At 53.9% G+C, this 25,162-nt stretch overlaps 1 protein-coding gene across 6 annotated transcripts in view; it reads right to left on the reverse strand.

Moving 5' to 3' along the window:
- Positions 1 to 25,162, reverse strand: part of Txnrd2 (thioredoxin reductase 2) — an 89,387-nt gene that overhangs the window by 14,971 nt on the left and 49,254 nt on the right. For all 6 annotated transcript variants that reach the window (XM_028854185.2, XM_028854182.2, XM_028854183.2 and 3 more), the window contains exons 8-11: positions 22,402 to 22,472; positions 9,820 to 9,839; positions 8,988 to 9,079; positions 7,407 to 7,581 (exon numbers count right to left, since the gene is read on the reverse strand). In XM_028854185.2, coding sequence (XP_028710018.1) covers positions 7,407 to 7,581; positions 8,988 to 9,079; positions 9,820 to 9,839; positions 22,402 to 22,472 — 358 coding nt within the window. The remainder of the gene's footprint in view (positions 1 to 7,406; positions 7,582 to 8,987; positions 9,080 to 9,819; positions 9,840 to 22,401; positions 22,473 to 25,162) is intronic.

The following is a 25,162-nucleotide window of genomic DNA, read 5'->3' on the forward strand; positions in this document are numbered from 1 at the left end:
GCAGCACCAGGAGAGAAGGTGGGGAGGAACTGAGTACCCGTCACGGTCTACTGCAAAGCCAAGATTTCCTAGGACACGTTGTATATATACACTTGGGAAGTGCAGGGACGTGTGAGCCAAGTCTGCGGTGTGGGGAACACAGCGGATAGAGGAGCAGACAGTGTGGCAAAGGGGTTGTTACTGCTTCTGGAAGGGATGGTGGAAGAAGCAGGGGAAGGGCCAAGACAGGCAGCCATGGCTACACTGAGGCCTAGAAAACGGTTATCAGTACGGCCCAGAGGCCAGAGAGCCTGCCTCTCCCCAGGCATCCTACATTGTGGGACCATTCCCTGAAACTGAGGCAATCCCTGCAGCCAGGGCACAGACCACAGGGAACAGACACAGCGTCACAGCTCCCTCAGGCTCTGCTCTCTCGCTTGGGATCAGAGCCGGGTCCCATCTCCCTCCTGGCACTGAGGGCCCATCAGAGATGGAGGCACCTCCTGAGCTCAGGCCTCAAACCCATGGAAAGTGGAAAACAGATGCCAGCTGGCACCCAGGGCTCATCCGCCTAAGCAGGTGGCTCTAGGCACTCTAGACCCAGTGACACCTTCACAAAGTGAGAAGCCAGGCGCCAGCCAACGTGCTGAGCAGTGTCCCCAGCAAACACTGTGCTCAGGCCATGCTGGAGGGCAGCCACGTTCGTCAGTGCGTACTGTGCTCAGTACCTCTCCAGAACCTGCTGCGCCAGAGCCAGTTAGCTCAGTCAGTTTTTTGTGGTTTCATCCCCCACCCTCAGCTCTAGGGCAAGTGTGGTGGTGGCAACATGCTCCTGAACAGGAAGACATTTGGGGGCTCCCAGAGCTCTAGTGCCCGGACTCCAGCAGGAAGGAGACCCGGAGCATCCCATGCCGTGAGTCTGTTGGTGTCTCACTGCTGACCCTCAGAGGAAGGGAAGCTGGACTGGAGGACAAGGCTGCCAGCTTGCAGCAAGTAGATGCTTTGTTTGTTTGTTTGTTTGTTTACACTCTGGCCTTGGCACAGCACCTCTCCTGCTGTTTTAATTTGCACTTCTCTGATGACTAAGACGACTGTTTTCTGCCTCCTATTTGTTAATGGCATTTCTTTTGCAAACTGCCAATCCCTGACTTGGCCTGTTGCCTTTCTTGCCTTATAAGAGCTTCACGTGTGACTGATACATGGTGCGCTATCATTTCTTCTACAATGAAGGCATTCAGACGCAAGTTCAAGTGCACGCTCTTCCTCCCCTCTGAGTAAATGCAGACATAGGCCCAGAGTATGTGTGCTGAGAACCTCTGGTTGTCCCTCCACAGCACCCCCACCACACACACACACACACACACACACACACACACACACACGCACACACGCACACGCGCACACGCGCACGCGCACACGCGCACGCGCACACGCGCACACACACGCACACGCACGCACACGCACACACGCACGCACACGCACGCGCACGCACATGCACGCGCACACGCACACGCACACACGCACACGCGCACACGCACGCACACGCGCACGCGCACGCACACGCACACGCACATACACACACACACACACACACATACACACACACACACGCACACGCACAAGCACACACACACCACACACACACACACACCCTCCAGAAGCCCGCTGTTGTCCCTCCTGAAAGATAATGCCGCCATCAGTCATTACCACCTATCTGCTGGATACAGGGCCGAGCAGGCGCAAGGCCACAAGCAGCACCCTGCGCCTCTCTGATCCCCGCTAGTTAAATGAGCATGCCCTCCAATTTCATGCCTGCCTACAGCACATGTTCCCACCAGGGAAGGGCAATCCGTGAAATGAGGTGAGATTTAAGTGCCAGCAGGAACAGGGAGGGCGAGTGAAGGGCTGTGACCCAAACTAATATGGCCACCCCCGGTGGCACACAGACTGTGGCCTTGAGACGGTCTGAGGTCCGCAGAGGCCCGTACGGAGAGCCTGGGCGACGGTCCCATGGAGCCCCCAGTGCTGCTCCAAGGCACTGAGCCTGGCCGACCGATCGCCTGCTCCATTGAGGCTGTTTTGCTTTTAAATTGCTTTTCACCTTCTTATCTGTTCACGTGTTCTTTTTGTAGGCAGGTTTTCATGTAAACCATGCTAGTCTCCGGCTCCTCTGCAGCTGAGGATGATCTTAAACTGATCCTCCTGCCTGCCTCCCCAGTGCTGGCATTTACAGGTGTGTGCCTGTTGCTACCCAGTTTACAGGAAGCTGAAGACTCAATCCAACTGAGTTACATCCCTAGCCTTTCCTTCGACTCTTTTTTGGGGGAGGAGTATGGGGGAGTAGGGTCTTACTCTGTAGCCCAGGCTGGCTCCAAACTCCTTATCTAGCCCATGTTCCGCTTGGAATCGTGGCAATCCTTCTGTCTCAGAGCGCAGGGTTTACAGGTGAGCGCCACCAGGCCAGCTCCCTTCTTTAATCATTTACTTAGTGCTGAGGATTGAACCCAGGACCCCCAGCATGTTGAACATGTCTACTGCTGAACCCCAACCCCTTCTTCCCTCCCCCTCCATCCTTCTCCTTTTCTATTATGGCCCTGACTCAACACACCTTAGGCCATCCACAGCTGTGAGGGGCCCAGGAACACCTGTGAGACCCACAGCGAGACTCCAGGCTCGGCTGTGTCCACATTCTGCTCCTCTTCGGGGTCTTAGCTTAGCACTCAGTCCCGGGGACCAATCCACCTCTCAAAACCTCCAGGTAGCCCAAGGCTGCCCCTCCTCTTTGCTGAGCTCAGAACATCCCTAGTGATAAGTGTCCACCCTGTGGAGTTTGATTCTGTTTGTTCTACCCCTCCCCCTGCTGCGTGACTGTCGGTCATGGGGACATGTCATTTGCATATATACGAATGGGTAGTCCTGGGTGTGGATGGAGAGCCACAATACAGCTCATCCTGGGCTGAGGCTGAGTCCCAAACACTGCGTGTCCCCACACAGCTTTCCTGGGCCCTGCCTCCCTGGTTGTCAGGTGGATGACCAGTACAGCCTCCACATGGGGTCAGACGGAAGAAGCTGGGAAGTCTAGTTCCAATGCCTGACAGCCAGGACTGCCTGGCTGCTCGCACGCCATCTCAGGGGCTCAGACCTGCCTTCACTCAGGCAGATGACGACGACGACGACGACGACGACGACGACGACGGCAATGAAAACAATATACTAGGTTCTCCGAGATGAAGCCTGGACAGGAAGAAATGGCTTGGTGGTCTGGGGTGAGCATCAGGAGAATTCCTCCCCCAGGTCTCACCCGTCACTCTACCTCTCTAGGCAGGTTCCTCAGACAGACACACTGTCGTCCCCACCTCTAAAGATAATAGGGACTATGTAATTGCAGCAAGGCCCCTGTTCCACATACTGGGAAGGAATCCTGTGACCCAGGAATGAATGTGCCACAGCCTTGTCATCATCCTTCCTGGGCAGGAACAGAGAACTGCCTGGATGAATTGTGGCAGCCTAGGGGCAAAGGTCAATCTCTACTCAGTTTCCCCAGGCTGTTATCCAGACTCCACATGTCTTCCTTAAAACCAAATCTCAGCTCAGCTCAAGTACAGCCAGACCTCAGAGAAGGCATCTGTTGGGCTGTCCTGGGCCAGCTCCCCAGACAGCACCAATTCAGGCCACAACTGGTTAACTCCTGGCTAGGCAGAGCAGATCCCGCCTGCCTGGACTGCAGGCTGACTGTCTTCACTCAGCGCTGTAATCGGCACATCTGCAGACAGGAAATCCTCCTCGCTGAGGTTCCCAGTCTATTATCTGAGACACCTGGTGTGGGCGGGTGATTCAGAGACAAACAATGAGGGCCCCTGCACAGCAATTAACTGCTTTAACTGCTAATATGTTTAATCCACCACTGGAGATCAAGGCTGTGTGGAGAAAAAGGCTGCCTGCCCCTCTTGGCTTCCAGGGTGCAGCACCACTTTGCCATGGCTGCAGCCTCACATTCTCACCGACTACAGAACACTGGCCTGGTCAGGTATAGTGTGCTGGGGCCTCTCCTGGCCATGGGTGTCATGGGGGCCTTTATTAAATGTCCCTCCAAGTCCGGCCTGTTGGACACATTACCAGCTGCTTGGGTGGGAAGCACGATGCACAGAGACGTCTGAGGTCCCAGCTCTGCAGCCGTGTTTTATTTTCACCTCTGGGGTGCATCACCTTATAGCAAGCAGGAATAATGCTTCGTTAAAGGCTTATCAGTGCGAGCTGCAGAAAACAGCCCCAGTTGTTCAAGTGGGAAGTGGCTCCTGAATGTTTACAAAACCCAGCTCAGATGGGGGTGGTGAAGTCGGCACATGCCCGTGCGCCAGCCCCACCACCCAGAAGGCGTGCCAGAAACCACTGCCGCCGCCGCTGCCACAGCCCTGGGGAAGCAGGGTCAGAGGCCAAGGACTTCGAAAAGCTTCCACCCCCAGCATCAATCACTCCCGCAGCGTGTCTGGGGGATACTCTTTTCGAAAACAAAAAAAAGTAGAACAGGCTCCCAGCAAGGGAGGGACAGAGGCTCTGCCTGAGGAGGACCCCTGGAAGCCAGGGGACCCAGGCTTTGCAAAGGCATCAGGCCGCATGGCCGAGGGACAAGGGTGGGCACGGTGACACGCTCTGGTGGCCTGGGGCTTGGGAGACTAAAGCAGGAAGACTGCCCAGCTGGACTACGTTGTGAGATCAAATCAGCCTGGACTGTGTAGTGAGGCCTGGTCTCAAAACACAAATCAAACAAGCAAAACCAGCCAAGTCAGGGCAGGGCCCCGTGCCCAAGGTGAGGCGCAGAGAATGGGCGGGCGAGAAAAGAGCCGTCCCCCCACTTAGGATACCCCGGGCACTCTGGGCTCTGGGATGTCACCCACTCTTTTGTGCTGTTCATAGCGAGCTCATTTAAAGATTAATCTTTAGGATGAGACCAAGAGCGTACTCGTTGGCGACTGGTCAGCTTTGGCTAGGGTGATGCCGTTCATGCTGGGGCACTCAGATCCACATTCACACCCTCTTCCGTGTGATCTGAACCATGGGTCCATCTCCTCTGGATTCAACCTCATTTTTTATTTCTATCGAAGAACTCGGAAAAAAGTTCATCTCAGAAGCAAATATTGCTCTGTGATGCAGCCCTGTTCCTTAGAAAGCCTATTCTGGGGCCTATTTGCCTCGGACAACCCCTCTGCCACACCTGGAGACCACCTCTCTCATTGAGATGGAGCAAAAGGAGGTTTCAGAGGGTGATCTGGTTTCTGAGCCCTACCTGGCTCATATCAGGCAGACTCCAGAGACCCAGATAATCTGGGACAAAGCCCTAAGATAAGTTTCTATTGATCCAGGTATTCCCTGTGTCAATGTGTAAGTTCATAAAGAAGCCAGGAAAACTAGAAGCCCAAACCAGAGGTACTCACACTGAGGTGGGCAGGGATGTTCACGTGGGGACGTGGTGTGCATATATTGCCCTCACCAATAAGGACCCATGGTGTCCATGAGGCCCCCGTTCACCATGGCCTGTGTGCTGGTCTCCCAGCAGGCTTGTGACAGGAGTAACTCTTGGATCTCTGTTCTCACCATTGGCCTCCGGCTGATCCTCCACAACCCTCATCACATAGACCCAGGCCCTGTAAGTATTCCCCTGGCTGCACCTTCCTTCTCCCTAGCAGAGTCAGCAACAGCTAGGTATGTACAGCCTCACCTGCTGGGCCTTCATCCCCATGAAGAACTGGGCCTACCATCCACGGAAAGCAGAAGGATGAGAGCAAGGCTATGTAGTGACAGCAACACACACCGCCAGGACGGGACCTGGGCCTGGGACACACTAGGCAAGCCTCTGGTAATGAACACATCCTCTGGCCTGTATCCACACAGCGGGCTTCTGGACATTTGTGCTCACTGAACTAGCACTGACAAGCACCGACGGTGAAGGCAGCCTGCATGTCCATCAACAGATGGATGGTAAACAAAATGGTTCAGCCTTCAAGAGGAAGGAAAGGATGACACATGCTAGCACATGGATAAACCTTGAGGACATTATAGGTGACTCAGGCCAGGAACAAAAAGATAAATGCAGTCTGAGTCCACTCGTGAGTTCCTGGAGTCATCAAGTTACGGTAGAAAGCGCAGTGGTGGGTGCCGGGCAGGAGGGCAGGAAGACGCCAACCTGCAGTAAAAAGTGGCTCTGGGGTGGGGTGATGCTCTGCAAACAGATGGTGGTGGTGGCTCACAGCGGTGTGAATGCCCTGAACGCCACAGAGCTGAGCACCGAATAGTTCAAATAGAACGTTTCTGTTATATGTATGACTACCGTTTTTAAAACTTAAAGACATGTCACTGTGTGTTCCTGTGAAAACACATATATATGCAGGTATGCACGTGTATGTGTGTACATGTGTGAAGGCCAGATGCTAACTTCAGGTGTCATCCCCAGGGGCTGTCCTCCTTGTCTTATGGAGACATGGTTGGTGCTCACACAACAGGCAAGGCTGCCTATCCAGCAAGCCCCGGGGTCCACCTGCTTCTTCCTCCCCAGCTCTGGAATTAGAAAGTGGGCTCCACCAAACCCAGCTTTTTACTGCGGATGCTGGGGAGCCGACTCATGCAGCAAGCACTGACCGACTGACGGACTCTGCAGCCCTCTGTGGATCATTCCCCCCACGTATCATTTCTATGAGAAAACAACTGGCTTCAATCAGAGATGACAGTGTATGCCTATAATCCTAGTACTTGGGTCATAGGGGCAGGAAGATGAGTTCAAGCTCATCCTTGGCTACATATGTAGCTTGAGGTTACCCTGGGCTATCTGAGACACTGCCTCTGAGTGAGCAAACAAAAAAAATCTAGCTTGAAATTATGTTATAAAGCAAACATCTAATTCAGTCAAGATAGATCTATCAAGGTTTAAGCCCTATAGGAAATCTCTAGGATTTACACTGAAGCCTTAAAAACCATCTATGGAGGGTGTGGAAGGCCTCACACACTTAAAAACCATCTGTGCAGGGTGTGGAAGGCCGCACACACTTAAAAACCATCTATGCAGGGTGTGGAAGGCCGCACACACTTAAAAACCATCTATGGAGGGTGTGGAAGGCCTCACACACCTTTCCTGAATGGCGATGCCTGGTGACAGCACCAGATCTCTTCTTTGGTTTGCATTTCCAGACCAGCACATGGCAATAGGGAAAGAAACAGAGGAACAGTGTGTTTGGGACAGCCAGGAGTAGGCACTGTGCCCACAGGCTTTCACGGTGGCCTACAAGGTGTGCCAGGCAGTGCCAACCTGCTTGGGAGCCAGCAGAGTGGGGACCCAGGAGGTGCAGGGGGAGAAGGTGAAGACTCCTGTCCCAAGGGAATTCGGTTCTGCTGGTTTCCTTGAGCTACAGTGTATGTGTGGCTCGCCGCATCCTTACCTATGGCCCACAGGACAGTATCAAAGGTGCCTGTGTCTTCTCTGCCAGAGGCATGGTCCTTCCAGGTGACCTGCAGTTGGCCAGTTGGGAGTTTTTTGATGAGGGAGGGGACACAGCCTTTCAGGAACTGGGTGCCGTGAGATTCCATGTGGTCTGTGACCAAGGATGACATTTGCTGCAAAGCACAAGAAGACACCTTAGGACGGGTCACTGCTGGCACTAGGCACTAAGAGAGCCCCGGCCCTCACCTTGCTCTTGAATGCCTGGTAGGGCCACAATGGGGTTCTGCCCAGAGAAGAAGATGGGGTACCCACCACCCACCTCTGGATTCCCTTGTTCTATGATTCTGGAGGCCAGGTGGGGAGGCCAAGCTACCTAGTGGCTCCCAATCCCCAGATTCTGAGACCACTTCAGCCTCTTCTCTCGGTCATGGGATCTCTACCCCAGTTCATCTAACTGGCCTTCCACTCCCCACCCAGTCCCCACTGGGGGTCACCCACATCCCCTCACTGCCATCAGGAAGCTGGGGGAGCTGACTGCAGGAAAGTGGTGCAGGCCCAGGCTGGGGTGGTGGGGGTGTTGTAGTCACCTCCCTGCCCACAGGGCCCCATGCACCCCCAGGCCGAGCCGCAGCAGAGCCCAGTTCATAGGCAACTCTGCAGCCAACACAGAGACGAGACACTGCTGCCGGGGCATCAACAATCACCATTTAAATCCTGGGACACCTAGGTGAGGTGCTTCATGCTGGACCACTTGTACGAGGAGCCCTTTATGTCAGGGAGCATATCTCAATTTGTCCCCGACAAAGGAACTGACTCCTTAGCTGCTTAACAGTAGTCTACATACATGCCACCAGATGCCTGATGGACGCAGACACGCAAGTCTCTAAGAGGGACTATGGAGCCTGCTCAGTGCCCAGCAGTCTGCTACCACCTAGCCTGAGAGTCCAGCGCTCGTCCTGCATGCCCCTTTACCTCTGGCCTCCTCTATGTCTGCACCTGGCTGCTGCCAACATCTGCCCTGGCAGCAAGACACTGACAGCCCCCGATGCTGTGTCCCTATAGAGGGGCTTGGCATGCACACCCTCGGCTGTGGTGGCCCAGCTTTAGGATGGAGCCACACACACAGTTGCATGGGAAGGTGTTTGTGGGGTAGGATGATGGAAGCGGGGGTCATGAGACTGGACCCAGTTCATCCCACGCTCAGCTGACTTTGCCCCGGCTTCTGTAATCAAAGTTTAACATGAGCGAGGACTGATTATCTTTGGTAGAGGACATAAAATATTTGGCATCTCGATTTTGGATTTTAATGGGTGACTTATTTTGGAGGGATAGGGCTTGAAATACTACTCAGGCTGGCCTCCACTCTTGGACTCAGATGATCCTCCTGCCTCAGCCTCTTAAGTGCCAGGACACCTGGCTTTTAAGGAACTGTTTCTAAAGATTCAGGCATCTCCCCTAGGCCATACCTGCACTTGCTTGGGGCAGGGTACGGTAGACAAAAAAAAAAAAAAAAAAAAAAAGAATGTGGCTTCATGGGAGGAGCAGAGCCCAGGTGGGAGTAGGGGCTCCTGGACACTACCTGGTCAAAGCCTCGGAGAGGGATGCTGCGCATCATGACTGTGGTATCCAGTCCAATCCCCGTGAGGAAGCCAGCACACTCTAGGGCCACGTCTTCAGCAGCAGGCTAAGGAACACTAACTGATTGTGAGTTAGGGCGCAGAGGGGCACTAGAGCCTGGACCCTGCTCCACCAGCCCAGGACCCCTGTCCCTGCTCAGCACCAGCAGGGGCCTCTGCTAAAAGCTTCCGAGAGCCCCGGGCCCCAGGTCTCAAGTGCAGAGTTGACAGCCCATCTTCAAGCTCTCCCAACAGGACCCACAAGTCAGATAGGTTTATGCCTCCATGGCCTTCCATCTGGCTCTGCTGTTTAGTCTCAGCCTCCAGGAGAGAGAGAGGGGATTCAGTGGAGACTGCTGGCCAGACCGAAGAGAGAAGAGCCTTGGGGTAGAGCCACAGAGCACTGCCCGTGGCCTGTGCTCCTCTGCCCAGCCTTGGGGCTTTCGTCTTCCCCTCTACATCCTGTCCTGACCCTAAGCCCCCCAGAGCTCCCCTCTTGACCCTTCCTGATCTGACCGCTTCTCCTGCAGGGATGAGGTCGGATCAGGGCTGCTCTCAAGGGAGATGCTTGTCACAGCCATCGTGACTGCCTTGCTGCCCTCTCCAGCTGCCCCAGCTGACTCAGTGTGAGGCTCAGGAAGTGGTAGCCTTCAAAGGTCAGCCTCAAGCAGTTCCCTGGGCCCAGACCCCCAACCCTAACAGGTCCAGTTGAGTCCCCACACAGGAAAACAAAGCGCCTCCCGGGAGGGAGGATGGTAAGGGCCAAGCATCATCGCTAAGGACGGCAAAGGATACAGCTGGCTCCAACCACCAACCTGCAGAAGAGACCAGCGAAGAGCACACTAAGTACCACAGGGTCACATGCTGTTGTTCCGAGGCTGCGACATGGATGGGCCCTGCAGCCTCCCTGCCAGCTACTCATGAGCCAATGACAGTTGAGGCTGACCGTTCAAGCAGGTGCTGCCAAGGCACAGAACCCGCTTCCTAAAAGCTCCAGCTATGAAATACAAGACAGCAAACAGTGCCATTGAACCAGCAAACTGCCTGGTGGTGAAGGGTGCGTGGTCAGTGACGAGGGACACCTGGCCTGTGAAAGCATAGGCAGCACCAGGCGCTGGTGGCCACACTGAGAGATGTCCCTCAGAAGCACAAGGCTTTCTTTACTCCTCAGAACCTCTTGAGCCAGGATGGAAGCAAGGACGACCTGGTAGGACACGAGAGGACCAGACTGGGGAGGAGGCGTATGGCAAGCAGCTTCTGCAAACAGAGCCCAGGCCTGTCTGTCATCCCCACCACATGTGGGCCCAGGACCAAGATATCTACCCCTTCTCTCCCTCTCTCTCCCTCTCTCTCTCTCCCTCCCTCCCTCCCTCCCTCCCTCCCTCCCTCCCTCTCTCTCTCCCTCCCTCCCTCCCTCCCCCCCCCTCTCTCTCTCTCACACACACACATACACACACACACATACACGCACAGGCACACACTGCACACACACACCTGAGCCAGGATAAGACACTGTGACTCTTCTCTTGTGGACAGCTCCACATTCCACATACATATACATGCATTCACACATACCTGCACATACAGGGACATGCAAACATGAAAAGTCCTTTGCATGCACATACACACCATAAACACACTAGCATAGACAAGTGGTCACACACAACTGTCCACATCCTCTCATAAGCATACCCAGGCATAAACACACAGGCACATATGTGCACACTCATGCAAAAGGGCTGAGGAAACAAGGATTGCCAGCCAGGGCGGCTGCATGTGGGTGGGCTCGTCAGATCACCCCTTCAGTCTTTGAACAAGAGCAGGTGATGTAAGGATGGATAAGCCTGATGTCAGTACTAATCCTGGCAAGTACTAATGATATAATTCCATTTCAAAAAGCGGCGGATCCCTCGGAATACTTGTGCAGGTGCCCTGCGGGAACCATCTGGCATGCGGCTTCTGCACAGGAGCTGGGACCGAACCACACTGACTGGCTGAGTACAAGGTGGCCCCAGCTGGCCACACAACCCCACTCAGCACGTGATGAATATGGACAGGAGATCCTGGGATCCCATGCAGGCCAGCAGAACAGAGGTGCTTTCCAGGCCCCCAGTGAACTGACAATGCCCAAGAAACATACACAGGATGCAAGTGTGCCTCTGTCTGCCTGCAAACGCCCACACAGGAGAGGCTCTTTCCAAAGTATGAAACACAACACTTTTTGGATTTGATGTATACAGTGAGAGGTCTGAGCCATCTAAGATATGGAGCCAGAAGTTTCTTTAGAAGCAAACAGAACTAGGCTGCTTTGGTCACGCTGCCTCACCTGGAGGACGGATGCAGTCTGTGAGCATCCAACAAGCAGCATTTGCTCTCAGCTCCCTGACCAGCATGCAGTTCCCAGGCCCTGCCTCCCAACAAGCTGTGGAGCCACAGCCCAGTAGGGCAACACCAGCAGAGCCTTCTGTTGATGCCGGGCCTCTCTACTTATCTCAAGCTCCCTTCAGACTCTCCCCAGGCCAGCTTAGCCCCCGACCCCCATTCCTAGGCCCTCCTACCACATTGCTGAACATGGAGCAAGCAGTTTCCAGAACCTGATTCTTCTGTTTCTGTAGTCCACGTGTGCCTCCCAGCCTTCCACAAAGCAGGCTGGGTTTAGGAGACGGTGGGCGGGCAGCCAGGGATCACCATCTGCTCCAGCAGAGCCCCATGAGCACTGTGGACCTCCTTCTGAGGTGGCCCCACAACAGAAGATGGGGAACCATTTCTCAGGTGCCCCCAGCCCTCAGGCCACCAACTCCAAATTGCCAACTCCAGAGCACACACGGGGAAGACAGACACCCACAGGCAGGCACATTCCTGAGGGTGGGGGAGTCTTGAGTGTGTGCACTGAAATCTACAAAAGCTCACATCTTGCTTGAATGGACAGTGACCTTGGGCCATTTATTTTATGAGCCAGGATGATAGTTAGCATTGGTTTACTCCACCTCTCCCTCTAATTGACCAATTAATGGGAACATTTATTCCTTGAAAGATGAACAAAAGAAGTCAGAGGACTGAAGTTCTAGGAATGGCCATTCATGCCTGTAATCCCAGCACTTTTGAAGTGGAGGTAGGAAGATCATGAGGGAGAGGCCAACTTGAGCTACACAGAGTTTGAAGCCAGCTTGGACCCTTGAAAAAAGAAGAAAAGGAGAAGGAGGAGGAAGAGGAAAGGAGGAGGAGGAGGAAGGGGAAGAGAAGAAAGAGGAGGAGGGGGGAAGAGGAGAAGAAAGAGGAGGAGAGGATAGGAGGGGGAGGAGGAGGACAAGGAGTGGGAGGAAGGGGAGGAGACTGGAACAAAAGCAGAGACAAACCATGAAGCTTCCAGACTCGGAGTCAGTTCCCAGAGGCTGGAGGCTGTAGACTGGTTTCTACTGGCCATACTCAACCCAGAACCAGCTACAAAGGCACAGCGACCAGTGTAGAGCTGGCAGTCTGGAGTGAGGTCTGGGAGCCTGAGAGTTAACCCTGTATTTAAAGACCCTGAGACCAGGTCTCTGTCTGCTCAACCAGAAATCACCATCCTATACCTGGTAGCCTTGAACCCAATCCGTGCGTGCGTGCGTGCGTGCGTGCGTGCGTGCGTGTGTGTGTGTGAGTGTGTGTGTGAGTGTGAGTGAGTGTGCATGTGTGTGTGTGAGCGTGTCTGTGTGTGTGGGGGGGTGATCTCTGTGTGTGTGTGGGGGGGTGATCTCTGTGTGTGTGGGGGGGTGATCTCTGTGTGTGTGGGGGGGTGATCTGTGTGTGTGGGGGGGGGTGATCTGTACGTGGGGGGGTGATCTGTGTGTGTGTGTGGGGGTGATCTGTGTGTGTGTGTGGGGGTGATCTGTGTGTGTGTGTGGGGGGTGATCTGTGTGTGTGTGTGGGGGGGGTGATCTGTGTGTGTGGGGGTGATCTGTGTGTGTGTGGGGGGGGTGATCTGTGTGTGGGGGGGTGATCTGTGTGTGTGTGGGTGATCTGTGTGTGTGTGTGGGGGGTGATCTGTGTGTGTGTGGGTGGGTGGGTGATCTGTGGGGGGGGCGTGATCTGTGGGGGGGGGTGTGGGGGGTGATCTGTGTGTGTGTGTAGGGGGTGATCTCTGCGCCTTTTAGTGTGCCAACCCTCTCCATGGATGCATGACTACTGGGAGATTAGTCTAATCACAGGGTAGCTTGCTTGTCAGAACTGAAAGCCAGGAGGAAGCAGAAACAAGGGCATTAACACAGACCTGTGAAGCTAGGCTTACAGGGTGTTCAGTCTGCCTCTCAGCCGGCAGGACCCTAATCCTTTCTCCAGGAGGCACACCCACACAAGTGACAGTCTCACAGGAGCACCTGGCCCCTTGGTAGTACTACCAGTCCAGGAAGTGCCAGTCAAAGCCGTGAGCCACAGACACTCAGGAAAGCAGCTCCAGAGAGGAGACACCACAAATCCTCCATCCTAGTGGAGCTGGCTCCAGATGTGCCTGGACCTGCCAGCACCACCCAACCCTCTGGGGTCTGCCCTTGGGCCAAGCCCTGAGTAGTGGGAGCTACCCAAGGTCCTGGCCCCACACAGGCAAACAAGCAGAAAAGCTGAGAATCAAGTCCCAGGCTGACAGCTGCTCTCGATTCTGCCTCACCAGAGTATCACATGAAATAGATAGAAGCTGGGCAGAAAATGAGAATATTAGGAAGCCATGGCTCTAAGTGGCTATTCTAAGATAAAATGTACCTTTCTAACTCCTGTGTTAGAAAGTGTGTGCTTAGCATGGGAGAAAAATGGCCACAGTACCTTGGGCAGCTTCCCAACTTATGAGGGTCAGACCAAAGCTACTTCCAGACCAACTGGGACGGCGGCATTCAATTGGCCCATTATAAGAATTCTCTACTCCGGCATGCTGACCCACACCTGTAGTCACAGCACTCAGGAAAGTGAGGTGAGGTTGTCATGAAGGTGAGGCCGGCTTGGGCTACAGTAGGCTCCAGCCTAGCCTGCATTAGAGACCCTGTCTCATAATGCAAAACACTCTGCTTCATAGTGCCCAGAGACAGAAAGCCTCAGGTTGGCAGGGCACAGGGAGTGGACAGTCACGGGCTGGCCTCAGCCACCACCGTTTCTAGGGCTAGTGTGGTGTGTAGCCAGCAGGTTGAATGCGTCTAACAGCAGAGGTAGAGGTTGGCCCCTAAGCTCCGTAAGCCTTTTGGGGACCAGAAGCAGTGCGAAGGGACAGCAGGGACAAAGCAGGCTGTGACTGTCACCTGGGAACAGCAGCTCAGCTCCCGGGGCTCAGGCCCAGCGTGAGGGGGCTGCAGAGCCAGGGCTCGCTCACGGTGGCCTCCTCACGGTCCTGAGTGTGCCAGCTCAGCGACCAGAAACTGAGCCTGGCAACAGCAGCCGCTGATCAGCCCGGGGGGGGGGGGGCTGTGGAACCCTGTCTCTCGGTTTGGGTATCTAGAGATACAGAAAAGAGGGGTCAGGAGTGCTGGGCCAGGTCAGCTGGGGGTCAGGCTTGAGCGTCTGGGGCACAGAGGCTCTCTGGAGGTCTGGGCATGCAGGAGACAGTCTGAGCTGCAGGGTTAGAGGCAGAGCCAGCTCTTGCCACCCCCTTGTCCCCACACACCTGGTTCAGGCCCCGCAATCTGTAAGTGAACCCCAATGTCAAGTCCTGTAGCCCTAAAGCAGGGCTCACTTTCTCACCTCCACATCCTCCCACTGTAGGGCCTTGCTAGGTCAGCGGGACGGTTTTTCCACAGGGGATCAGCTACCCTTCCACACTCGCACCATCCTCACCGGCAGTGGGTGCCTGTCCACGGTAGCCATTACCTCACCACCTACTCTTCCCTGTGTTGTGGCCTCGCTACCCGCCTCCTCCCTTCTCCATCCAGTGGAAAGACCACCAGGCCCGGCACACACTGGTGTGTGTGATCGGACAAGGAGTCTGGGACCACCTCTGCAAGCTCGGGGTTCTTTCTATGAAGTTGCGAACAGCCTGGGTTCTAGCCAGGTGCTCCCTCTTCTACAGCTCACAGCCGTGACCCTGCCTGGCCAGCACCCGGCTGCTGGGTGAAGGCTGTCACTTAACTGTGTCTCCTATGGATAGGGCTCAGACATAAGCGCCCCATCTCTGCCATCTGGCCAGCCCTGGGGTCTCTGAGACTGAGATGTCACCCAAGGAGGAACAGGGCCCTCACCTGATGCCCAGGGGCAAAGGCAGTGGAGGTAATCCTGGCAGTCCAGACAGCTATCGCTGCCATGCTGAGCTCATCCCACCTCATGGGTAACTAGCGGCGTTGGCCACCACGCCCCACATATAGGCACTAGAAAATAAATCCTGGCTGGGCCCGGGCCCAGGTAGACAGAAGGAAGGAGAGCTCTGGAAGTCTGCTGGTCCCACCAAGGTTCTGGGCTAAGACCATGTGGTCCTTCCTCAGCAGCTGTCAGCCGGCCACAGTGTCCACTGCAGGCCCAGGCACAGAGGTGCCATGCGCCCTCGGCTGCTGACCTGGCCTCCTGGATGAGCCGTGTCAGAGCGTCACCCGGCTCTGGGAGGCACCCTGGGGCCAGCGGGACAGCCCTGGGATCCATATTAATTTCAGCTCCATTTTAAAGGCGAGTTAAAATAAACACAGGGAATATTTATAAGGCAAATAAATCTAGCAGAAACAGCCCCTCCAAGTGTGAGCAGGGCCTCCCCCTCTGCCCCAGCCCAAGCTGATAAAATACAGAAATGCTACTGTAGACCCTCCAGGCTTATTTTGACTGCAGGGAGGAATGTAACATGTAAACACTGCCTCCCTGCCACACTGTTACAACTTGCATTAACAGCCCGGACAAAGCCGCATTTTCACAGAAGCATCGTGCAGGGATATATCTTCAGCTTAATTTTTTTTTAAAAAAACCATTTCCTCACATAAATCATGTTCAGAACTAAACGGGTGACTGATGCACCACAAACACTTTTTTTCTTAAACAATAACATACCTAGATTCCATCTACACGAAGGAGCTTAAAAAAAAAAAAAAAAAACTCTAAATGTTTTTTTTCTGAAGAAAATAAATACTGCAGTTTTGTTCCTGACTAAACTATCTGAGGGCCATATCTTTTCAGCTGAGCCAGCTGCCCCCAGCACACAGTCACAGCGGAGAGGTCCCACTTCTGGGCTACCAGGGTTGGGGCTGGGGGGTGGTTTCTTGCTGGGCTGCACTACATGTATAGCATTAGGTCAGCTTCCCAGAAATGGGTCTGACCAGAACTCAGAAAAAGCAAGCTGACCTTTAGAGACAGGCCAGAACAATGGCCTGAGCCCAGAAAGGGGGCCTCATACTAGACTAGAGATGGGTAGGCTGGCTTCCAGGGCCTCTGCAGCTCCAGTGCTGTTCATGCTGGGTCCAGCACAAAGAGCATTATGGGAAGACAGGAGAGTGAGAGCCACCCAAAGAAGTCAGGGTGAAGGAAACAGAGAGGGAGTGAAGCCAGCTTAGTGTCGATGCCCAGCAGCAGCACTGCTTGCAGACAGGTAAGGGGCCACGGTCAGCCACAGGCCCCGCAGCAGCCCAGCTCCACAGGCCACGGTCAGCCACAGGCCCTGCAGCAGCCCAGCTCCACAGGCCTCGGTCAGCCACAGGCCCCACAGCAGCCCAGCTCCACAGGCCAGAGTCAGCCACAGGCCCCACAGCAGCCCAGCTCCACAGGCCTCGGTCAGCCACAGGCCCCACAGCAGCCCAGCTCCACAGGCCTCGGTCAGCCACAGGCCCCACAGCAGCCCAGCTCCACAGGCCACGGTCAGCCACAGGCCCCGCAGCAGCCCAGCTCCACAGGCCACGGTCAGCCACAGGCCCTGCAGCAGCCCAGCTCCATAGGCCTCGGTCAGCCACAGGCCCCACAGCAGCCCAGCTCCACAGGCCAGAGTCAGCCACAGGCACCACAGCAGCCCAGCTCCACAGGCCAGAGTCAGCCACAGGCCCCACAGCAGCCCAGCTCCACAGGCCACGGTCAGCCACAGGCACCACAGCAGCCCAGCTCCACAGGCCACGGTCAGCCACAGGCACCACAGCAGCCCAGCTCCACAGGCCACGGTCAGCCACAGGCCCCACAGCAGCCCAGCTCCACAGGCCACGGTCAGCCACAGGCCCCACAGCAGCCCAGCTCCACAGGCCACGGTCAGCCACAGGCACCACAACAGCCCAGCTCCACAGGCCACGGTCAGCCACAGGCACCACAGCAGCCCAGCTCCACAGGCCACGGTCAGCCACAGGCCCCGCAGCAGCCCAGCTCCACAGGCCACGGTCAGCCACAGGCCCCGCAGCAGCCCAGCTCCACAGGCCACGGTCAGCCACAGGACCCGCAGCAGCCCAGCTCCACAGGCCACGGTCAACCACAGGCCCCACAGCAGCCCAGCTCCACAGCAAACACAACCAGGCCCAAGACATAAAAGAACATCCAGGCAGAGGTGACGAAAAACCAAACCAGACTAAAAACCAAGCTGGGGTGGGGCAGGCCCTTCTGAACATGTAATTAATCTAAAAGCCATTAAGAGCGAAGAGAGATTTAGGTCACATCTAAAAGGGAAAGAAACCACTTGTACATCTATACGTTACAAAGAATCTTTATGGTATACAACACAGGGCCATCTCTGATATTTGAACCAGCTGGAAGATGCTGTGGGATGTTCTGTATGTCCTGTGCGAGCCTGTTCTCGGGTTCCTTGTGGCTTTACCCAGCAGTTCCGCATAGAGGATGATTAGGACCACGGGCCTGAGTGCAGGTGTCTGAGATGGTCTGCACTTGGCTGTGCTAGGGGATGGTCTGTATGTCAAGTTGCTCTGATTGGTCAATAAATAAAACACTGATTGGCCCGTGGCTAGGCAGGAAGTATAGGCGGGACTAACAGAGAGGAGAAAAGAAAGAACAGGAAGGCAGAAGGAGTTACTGCCAGCCGCCACCCTGACAAGCAGAATGTGAAGATAACGGTAAGCCGGTAAGCAGGGTATAGATTTGTGGAAATGGATTAATTTAAGCTATAAGAACAGTTAGCAAGAAGCCTGCCACGGCCATACAGTTTGTAAGCAATATAAGTCTCTGTGTTTACTTGGTTGGGTCTGAGCAGCTGTGGGACTGGCGGGTGACAAAGATTTGTCCTGACTGTGGGCCAGGCAAGAAAACTCTAGCTACAGGAAGATAAGGAAGAGATGGGGGGGGGGGGGGGGGGGGCGGCAGTCAGATACAAGGCGAAGGTCCACAAGGGTAACCCACACATGGACACTGAACTTCAGAAGAGGCTGCTATACATGAAAAGATGACCCATGGAATCAGAGTGTGTTCAGCCTAGCAGACAGTCAAAGCTAGAGGAGCAGACAGGGGCCTGGAACTCAGCAGGGCGGTGTTCTGGGTGCAAAGCTCCAGGATGTCCAGATCCCCCACACCTAGAAATAATTATGGCATAAAAGAAAATGGTAACTGTTCTGACATAAAAATTAAAACCTTGGGTGGAAGTGCCGATCAGTGGTGGAGCATTTGGCTAGGATGTGTAAGGGTCTACATTTGAGCTCCAGCACTGCAAAAGATAAAGAAAACAAGAATAAGAATTTGAGAGATGGGGTAATGCGCTACACACTTGGCAAGCTGAGGCAGGAGAATCACAAGTTTGAGGTCACCCTGGGCCGCGTAATGAGTTCCAGACCAGCTGGATCACAAGGTGACAACTGTCTCAGAAACCTAACTAAATGCATCAATATTCCAAAAAGGCAGGAGACAAAAGGCAGGGGCTGCAGGGATGCTCCGTGGCTTAAAGCACTTGCTGCTCCTGCAGAGGACTCAGGTTTGACCCTAGCTCCCACAGGGTGGCTTATAATCACCCATAACTCCAGTTCCAGGGGATCTGATGTCCTCTTCTAACTTCCATGGACCAGGCATGTATGTGCTATACATACATACATACATACATACATACATACATACATACATAAACACTCATGTACATAAAATAAATATTTATTATAATTTACTTTTACTTCGTGTTCATTGGTTTGGCCTGCATGTATGTCTGTATGAAGGTGTCAGAAGCCCTAGAACTGGAGTTAGAGACAGTGTGAGCTGCCATGTGGGTGCTGGAAACCGAACCCAGGTCCATTGGAAGAGCAGCCAGTGCTCCAACTGCTGAACCATCTCCCCAGCCTCTAATTTTTAAAATAATAATAATTAGGGGGCTGGAGAGATGGCTCAGAGGTTAAGAGCACTGCTTGCTCTTCCTGAGGTCCTGAGTTCAATTCCCAGCAACCACATGGTGGCTCACAACCATCTGTAATGAGATCTGGTGCCCTCTTCTGGCCTGCAGACAGAACACATACTATACATAATAAATAAATCTTTAAAAAATAATAATAATAATAATTAAAAAGACAAAGGGCAAATCACAGTTTGGTAATCCATCAGGAGTCATCATGAACCAGTATGAACTCAGCCTCAGTGTGAGTGAGGGACTTCAGACAGCAACAGTTGTCACACATGGAATTCTGTGTCTCACAGGGACGCAGACAATGCCCGTGTTATGGGGATGAGGGAAGCAGGCAGCAGACATAAGGGTCAGGGGCAGCTAGCCTGTCACAAAGGGTGCTGGCCTGGGACCCAGCTGCTCTGCTTCTAGGAAAGACTTCCTTACAGGTGTGTAAACTGCCTAAGATCACTGTTGGTCCAACATGCAGGTCAGCCACACTGGACCCCGGTGTACCACCAGTGTGAACACCACCAGTGTGAATACCACCAGAGTGAACACCACCACTGGGAACACCACCACTAGTGAAAACATCACTACTGGGAACACCATCACTTGTGAGAACATCACTACCGGGAACACCATCACTAGTAGGAACACCATCACTGGGAACACCAGCACTAGTGAGAACATCACTACTAGAAACACCACCAGTGTGAACACCACCAGTCGGAATACCATTGTTGATAACATCACCACTGGGAGTATCACCACTGGGAACACCATCACTAATGAGAACACCACCACTGGGAACACCATCACTAGTGAGAACACCACCACTGGGAACACCGTCACTAGTGAGAACACCACCACTGGGAACACCGTCACTACTGAGAACACCACCACTGGGAACACCGTCACTAGTGAGAACACCACCACTGGGAACACCGTCACTAGTGAGAACGTCACCACTGGGAGCACCGTCACTAGTGAGAACACCACCACTGGGAACACCAGCACTAGTGAGAACACCACCACTGGGAACACCGTCACTAGTGAGAACATCACCACTGGGAACACCGTCACTAGTGAGAACACCACCACTGGGAACACCGTCACTAGTGAGAACGTCACCACTGGGAACACCGTCACTAGTGAGAACGCCACCACTGGGAACACCGTCACTAGTGAGAACGCCACCACTGGGAACACCGTCACTAGTGAGAACGTCACCACTGGGAGCACCGTCACTAGTGAGAACACCACCACTGGGAGCACCGTCACCACTGGGAACACATCACTAGTGGGAGCACAGTGTTGAGCTACTGAAGGTAGTCTGATAAGCACAACAAGCCACAATTCCACTGCCGCGTATATGCTCAACCCAGTGGAAAGCAGGACGCAGACAGACGTCCATGGGCCACCTTCACAGCAGTGCAGTTCACACTGCCCGTCATGGAGGAGCAGATCGACAAGATGTGAGATGCTGGTGCAGGATGCTCAGCTGTAAGGGAGGAGGAAGGGTCAGACAGGTGGCTTCGTGAGTAAAGATGAAGCTGAGAGCCAGATGACCTGCGCATACACACACACACACACACACACACACACACACACACACACACACAAAATAAAGGGAGCACCAAAAAGTTGGGGTTTTTTTTCCTGTTTGTTTGTTTAAGGAAGAAGCAGCCAGCATGATGAAGCATGCCTGTAACTCCAGAACCCAGTTTGTACAGACTGGAGGATCATTGCCTACATTATGAGTTCAAAGCCAGACTAAGACCATGAGCCCCGTCTCAAAGGAAAGAAGCTGGGCCAGGGAGACGACTCATCAGGCAGAGTGCTAACAGCCTGACCTTGACCTCTGGAACGCACGGGCAGAAGAAGATCACCTCCTGCAAGCTGTCCTCTGACCTGCACGTGCATTCCGGCATGTGTGCAACCACACGCTGAACAACTAAACCAACAGTGCGGGCCTGATGAAGCGGCTCCGTGGGGGAGAGGGTTTGCTCTGCAAACCTCGAGACCTGTGTTTAATCTGAAGAACCCACACCAAGGAGGAAGGAGACAACCGAATCCCACACTACCCTCTGACTTCCACATGTGCACTGTGGCATGCATGTGCACGCACCCCTACATAAACACACACCACAAACACACACAAACACACACCCACACCACAAACACACCTACATGTAATAACAAATAAGCTTTTATTTATTTGTTAATTGAAAGGATCTTGACAGCCAAGCGGTGGTGGCACACCCCTTTAATCCCAGCACTCGAGAGGCAAAGGCAGGCGGATCTCTGAGCTCGAGGCCAGCCTGGGCTACAGAGTTCCAGGACAGCCAGGGCCACACAGAGACCGTGTCCCCAAACAATGACAAAAACAAGTTTGGAGCTGGGCGACAGCTTCAAAGGCAGCCCTAGGTTCAATGCCAAGCACCAGATTTGGGGTAGGATTTGCACTCCCTAAAATAAGTCCAGGGCACACATACATGTCACCTCCTCATACCTATGCTCCAACATGCGCACCATATACGCCTGCATATATGCACATATTAATACGCATACATATGTGTACACGTGCACACACACTCACCTGCACACACACTCACGTGCACACACACTCGCGTGCCTGCCCACCACTGGGGTACTTTTTTCCATTAGTATTTGCTAGAGAAGGCACAAGCTTGGCAAGGAACAGTTATCGTCCAAGCCTCTGTCGCCCTCTCGTGGTCAGCCTGGTCCCAGAAGCAGGAAGCCTGCCCCACACTGCATCAGTATCGAGGATGGATCAGCTTGGGGCGGCTGGTGCATTTGCACATGCGCTTGCACACGCTGCTCTCACCTTCACACCTGGCCATAGCTTGGAGCATGATCAATGCGCAAAGCAGACAGGGAAGGTGACCAAGAGGGACCCGGCGGGGACCTGCCGCACCACGGCCTCTGCCGCACCATGGGCTCAGGGGATGCTGCTGACCACCACTGCCCCGTATGACTGGCTCTCTGTAACACTCACGCTGTCCCCATCAAGATGGTCACGGGACATGGGCACCAGCAGCAACCCTGCAAAGGGGTCTTCCCTTCTTTTAGATAATGATCCCACGGCTCCAGGAGGAGCCGAAAGCAGGCACCCCAGCACAGCACACCCCAGGCCTTACGTTTTCCCAGGGGATTCCTTCAGCCAGAAGATATCATCACTTGTGATTCCATATTCTAGGGCTCCTTTGATCTAGGGAGAGAGAGAAGATTCACGTGACAAGACTGCCCTTGGCACGTCCCCAGGGCTTATGAAAAAGCCACCCCCATTCCACAGAAACAACTCAATCCCATGAGGGGAGCTTCCTTGTCTTATATCCATGTCTTCAGGTTGTCTCTGTGGGGGATGGGAGGTGACTCCATGCACACTTCCCCAAGCATGCACCTTCATCAGGAAGGCAGGAGCAGTGGCTCCATCCTAGTCACATTGATACAGATCCAAGACACAGGCATGCAGGCCGCAGTATAGACTGAAGGACCCTACAGGCATGCAGACTGCAGTGTAGACAAGGATCCCACAGGCATGCAGACTACAGTATAGACTGAAGGACCCCACAGGCATGCAGACTGCAGTGTAGACAAGAACCCCACAGGCATGCAGACCGCAGTGTAGACAAGGACCCCACAGGCATGCAGACTGCAGTATAGACTGAAGGACCCCACAGGCATGCAGACTGCAGTGTAGACAAGGATCCCACAGGCATGCAGACTGCAGTATAGACTGAAGGACCCCACAGGCATGCAGACTGCAGTGTAGACAAGGACCCCACAGGCATGCAGACTGCAGTGTAGACAAGGATCCCACAGGCATGCAGACTGCAGTATAGACTGAAGGACCCCACAGGCATGCAGACCGCAGTGTAGACAAGGACCCCACAGGCATGCAGACTGCAGTATAGACTGAAGGACCCCACAGGCATGCAGACTGCAGTGTAGACAAGGATCCCACAGGCATGCAGACTGCAGTATAGACTGAAGGACCCCACAGGCATGCAGACTGCAGTGTAGACAAGGACCCCACAGGCATGCAGACTGCAGTGTAGACTGAAGGACCCCACAGGCATGCAGACTGCAGTATAGACTGAAGGACCCCACAGGCATGCAGACTGCAGTGTAGACTGAAGGACCCCACAGGCATGCAGACTGCAGTGTAGACTGAAGGACCCCACAGGCATGCAGACCGCAGTGTAGACAAGGACCCCACAGGCATGCAGACTGCAGTGTAGACTGAAGGACCCCACAGGCATGCAGACTGCAGTGTAGACTGAAGGACCCCACAGGCATGCAGACTGCAGTATAGACTGAAGGACCCCACAGGCATGCAGACTGCAGTGTAGACTGAAGGACCCCACAGGCATGCAGACTGCAGTGTAGACTGAAGGACCCCACAGGCATGCAGACTGCAGTGTAGACTGAAGGACCCCACAGGCATGCAGACTGCAGTGTAGACTGAAGGACCCCACAGGCATGCAGACTGCAGTGTAGACTGAAGGACCCCACAGGCATGCAGACTGCAGTGTAGACTGAAGGACCCCACAGGCATGCAGACTGCAGTGTAGACTGAAGGACCCCACAGGCATGCAGACTGCAGTGTAGACTGAAGAATTCCACAGGCATGCAGACTGCAGTGTAGAATGAAGGCTCACACAGCCATGCAGAGATTTCACAGTTCCCAGTTGTTGTTTTTTTTGTTTGTTTGTTTTGTTTTGTTTTTGTTTTTTGTTTTTTGTTTTTTAGTTTTTCGAGACAGGGTTTCTCTGTAGCTTTGCGCCTTTCCTGGAACTCATTTGGTAGCCCAGGCTGGCCTCGAACTCACAGAGATCCGCCTGCCTCTGCCTCCTGAGTGCTGGGATTAAAGGCGTGCACCACCACCGCCCGGCCACAGTTCCCAGTTTTAAAGGAAACCTCTGTAGTCCTTAGCTGACACTAAGATAATTAAGTAGACTCCAGTGGCCACGCATGACAAAAAGGAAACACTTCAGAAAACTGGCTCCGAGGAGTCACCCCAGCATTGACAAAATCCTGGTAGTGGTTACCACATAAGTTACTACAAATATTCTGCCTTCACCAGAAGACCTGAACTATGTGAGGGGATCAGAAACTGCCTTCCAGACACAGCTGCAGGGAGCAAATGCAGCGCGGCCTCTGGAAAACAAGCTAGTCGGCTCTCAAAAGGCTGAGTCGAACAATCATGTCATCTAACTTCCATTGTTTTGGTTTTGCTTTGGTTTTGGATTTTTGACACAGGGTTTCTCTGTGTACCAGTGCCCTAGCTGTCCTGGAACTCACTTTGTAGACCAGGCTGGCCTTGAACTCACAGAACTGCCTTCCTCTGCCTCTGGAGTGAGGGGATAAAAGGCGTGCACCACTGCCACCCAGCTCTAACTTCTGTTCTTAATAAATACCCAGGAGAAGTGAAAACAAACTCCATAAGAAACCTTTTACAAGGATGCTCATAGCACATCATGGTTCATAACAGCTAAAAAGAGGAAGCAACTGAGATATTCACTAATGGACAGGTGGATAAACAAAAGCTGGATCTGCATAAAATGAAGTATTATTCAGCCTTAAAAAGGGGAAGCTGACACATCTCTGAGTAAACACTGAGCATATACGCTGGTGAAGTGAGCTGTCCAAAAGCACAGCTACCATGACATAAAACACCTCAGGGTAATCCTAACTAAGCAAGTGCGGGACCTGTGTGACAAGTCTCTGAAGAAAGAAACTGAAGATGTCAGAAAATGGAAGGATCGAGGTAGGCCTGTGGCGGGGGCCCGTGGAGGTAGACGGGCCCAGCGGCGGCGGCAGCCGACAGGGATATTCAGACCTGGCGGCAGCCGGCAGAGACATTCAGGCCCAGCGGTTGTCCACAGAAGTAGACGG

This window comes from Peromyscus leucopus, chromosome 12 (assembly GCF_004664715.2).
Source record: "Peromyscus leucopus breed LL Stock chromosome 12, UCI_PerLeu_2.1, whole genome shotgun sequence".
NCBI classification, from domain to species: Eukaryota; Metazoa; Chordata; class Mammalia; order Rodentia; family Cricetidae; genus Peromyscus; species Peromyscus leucopus.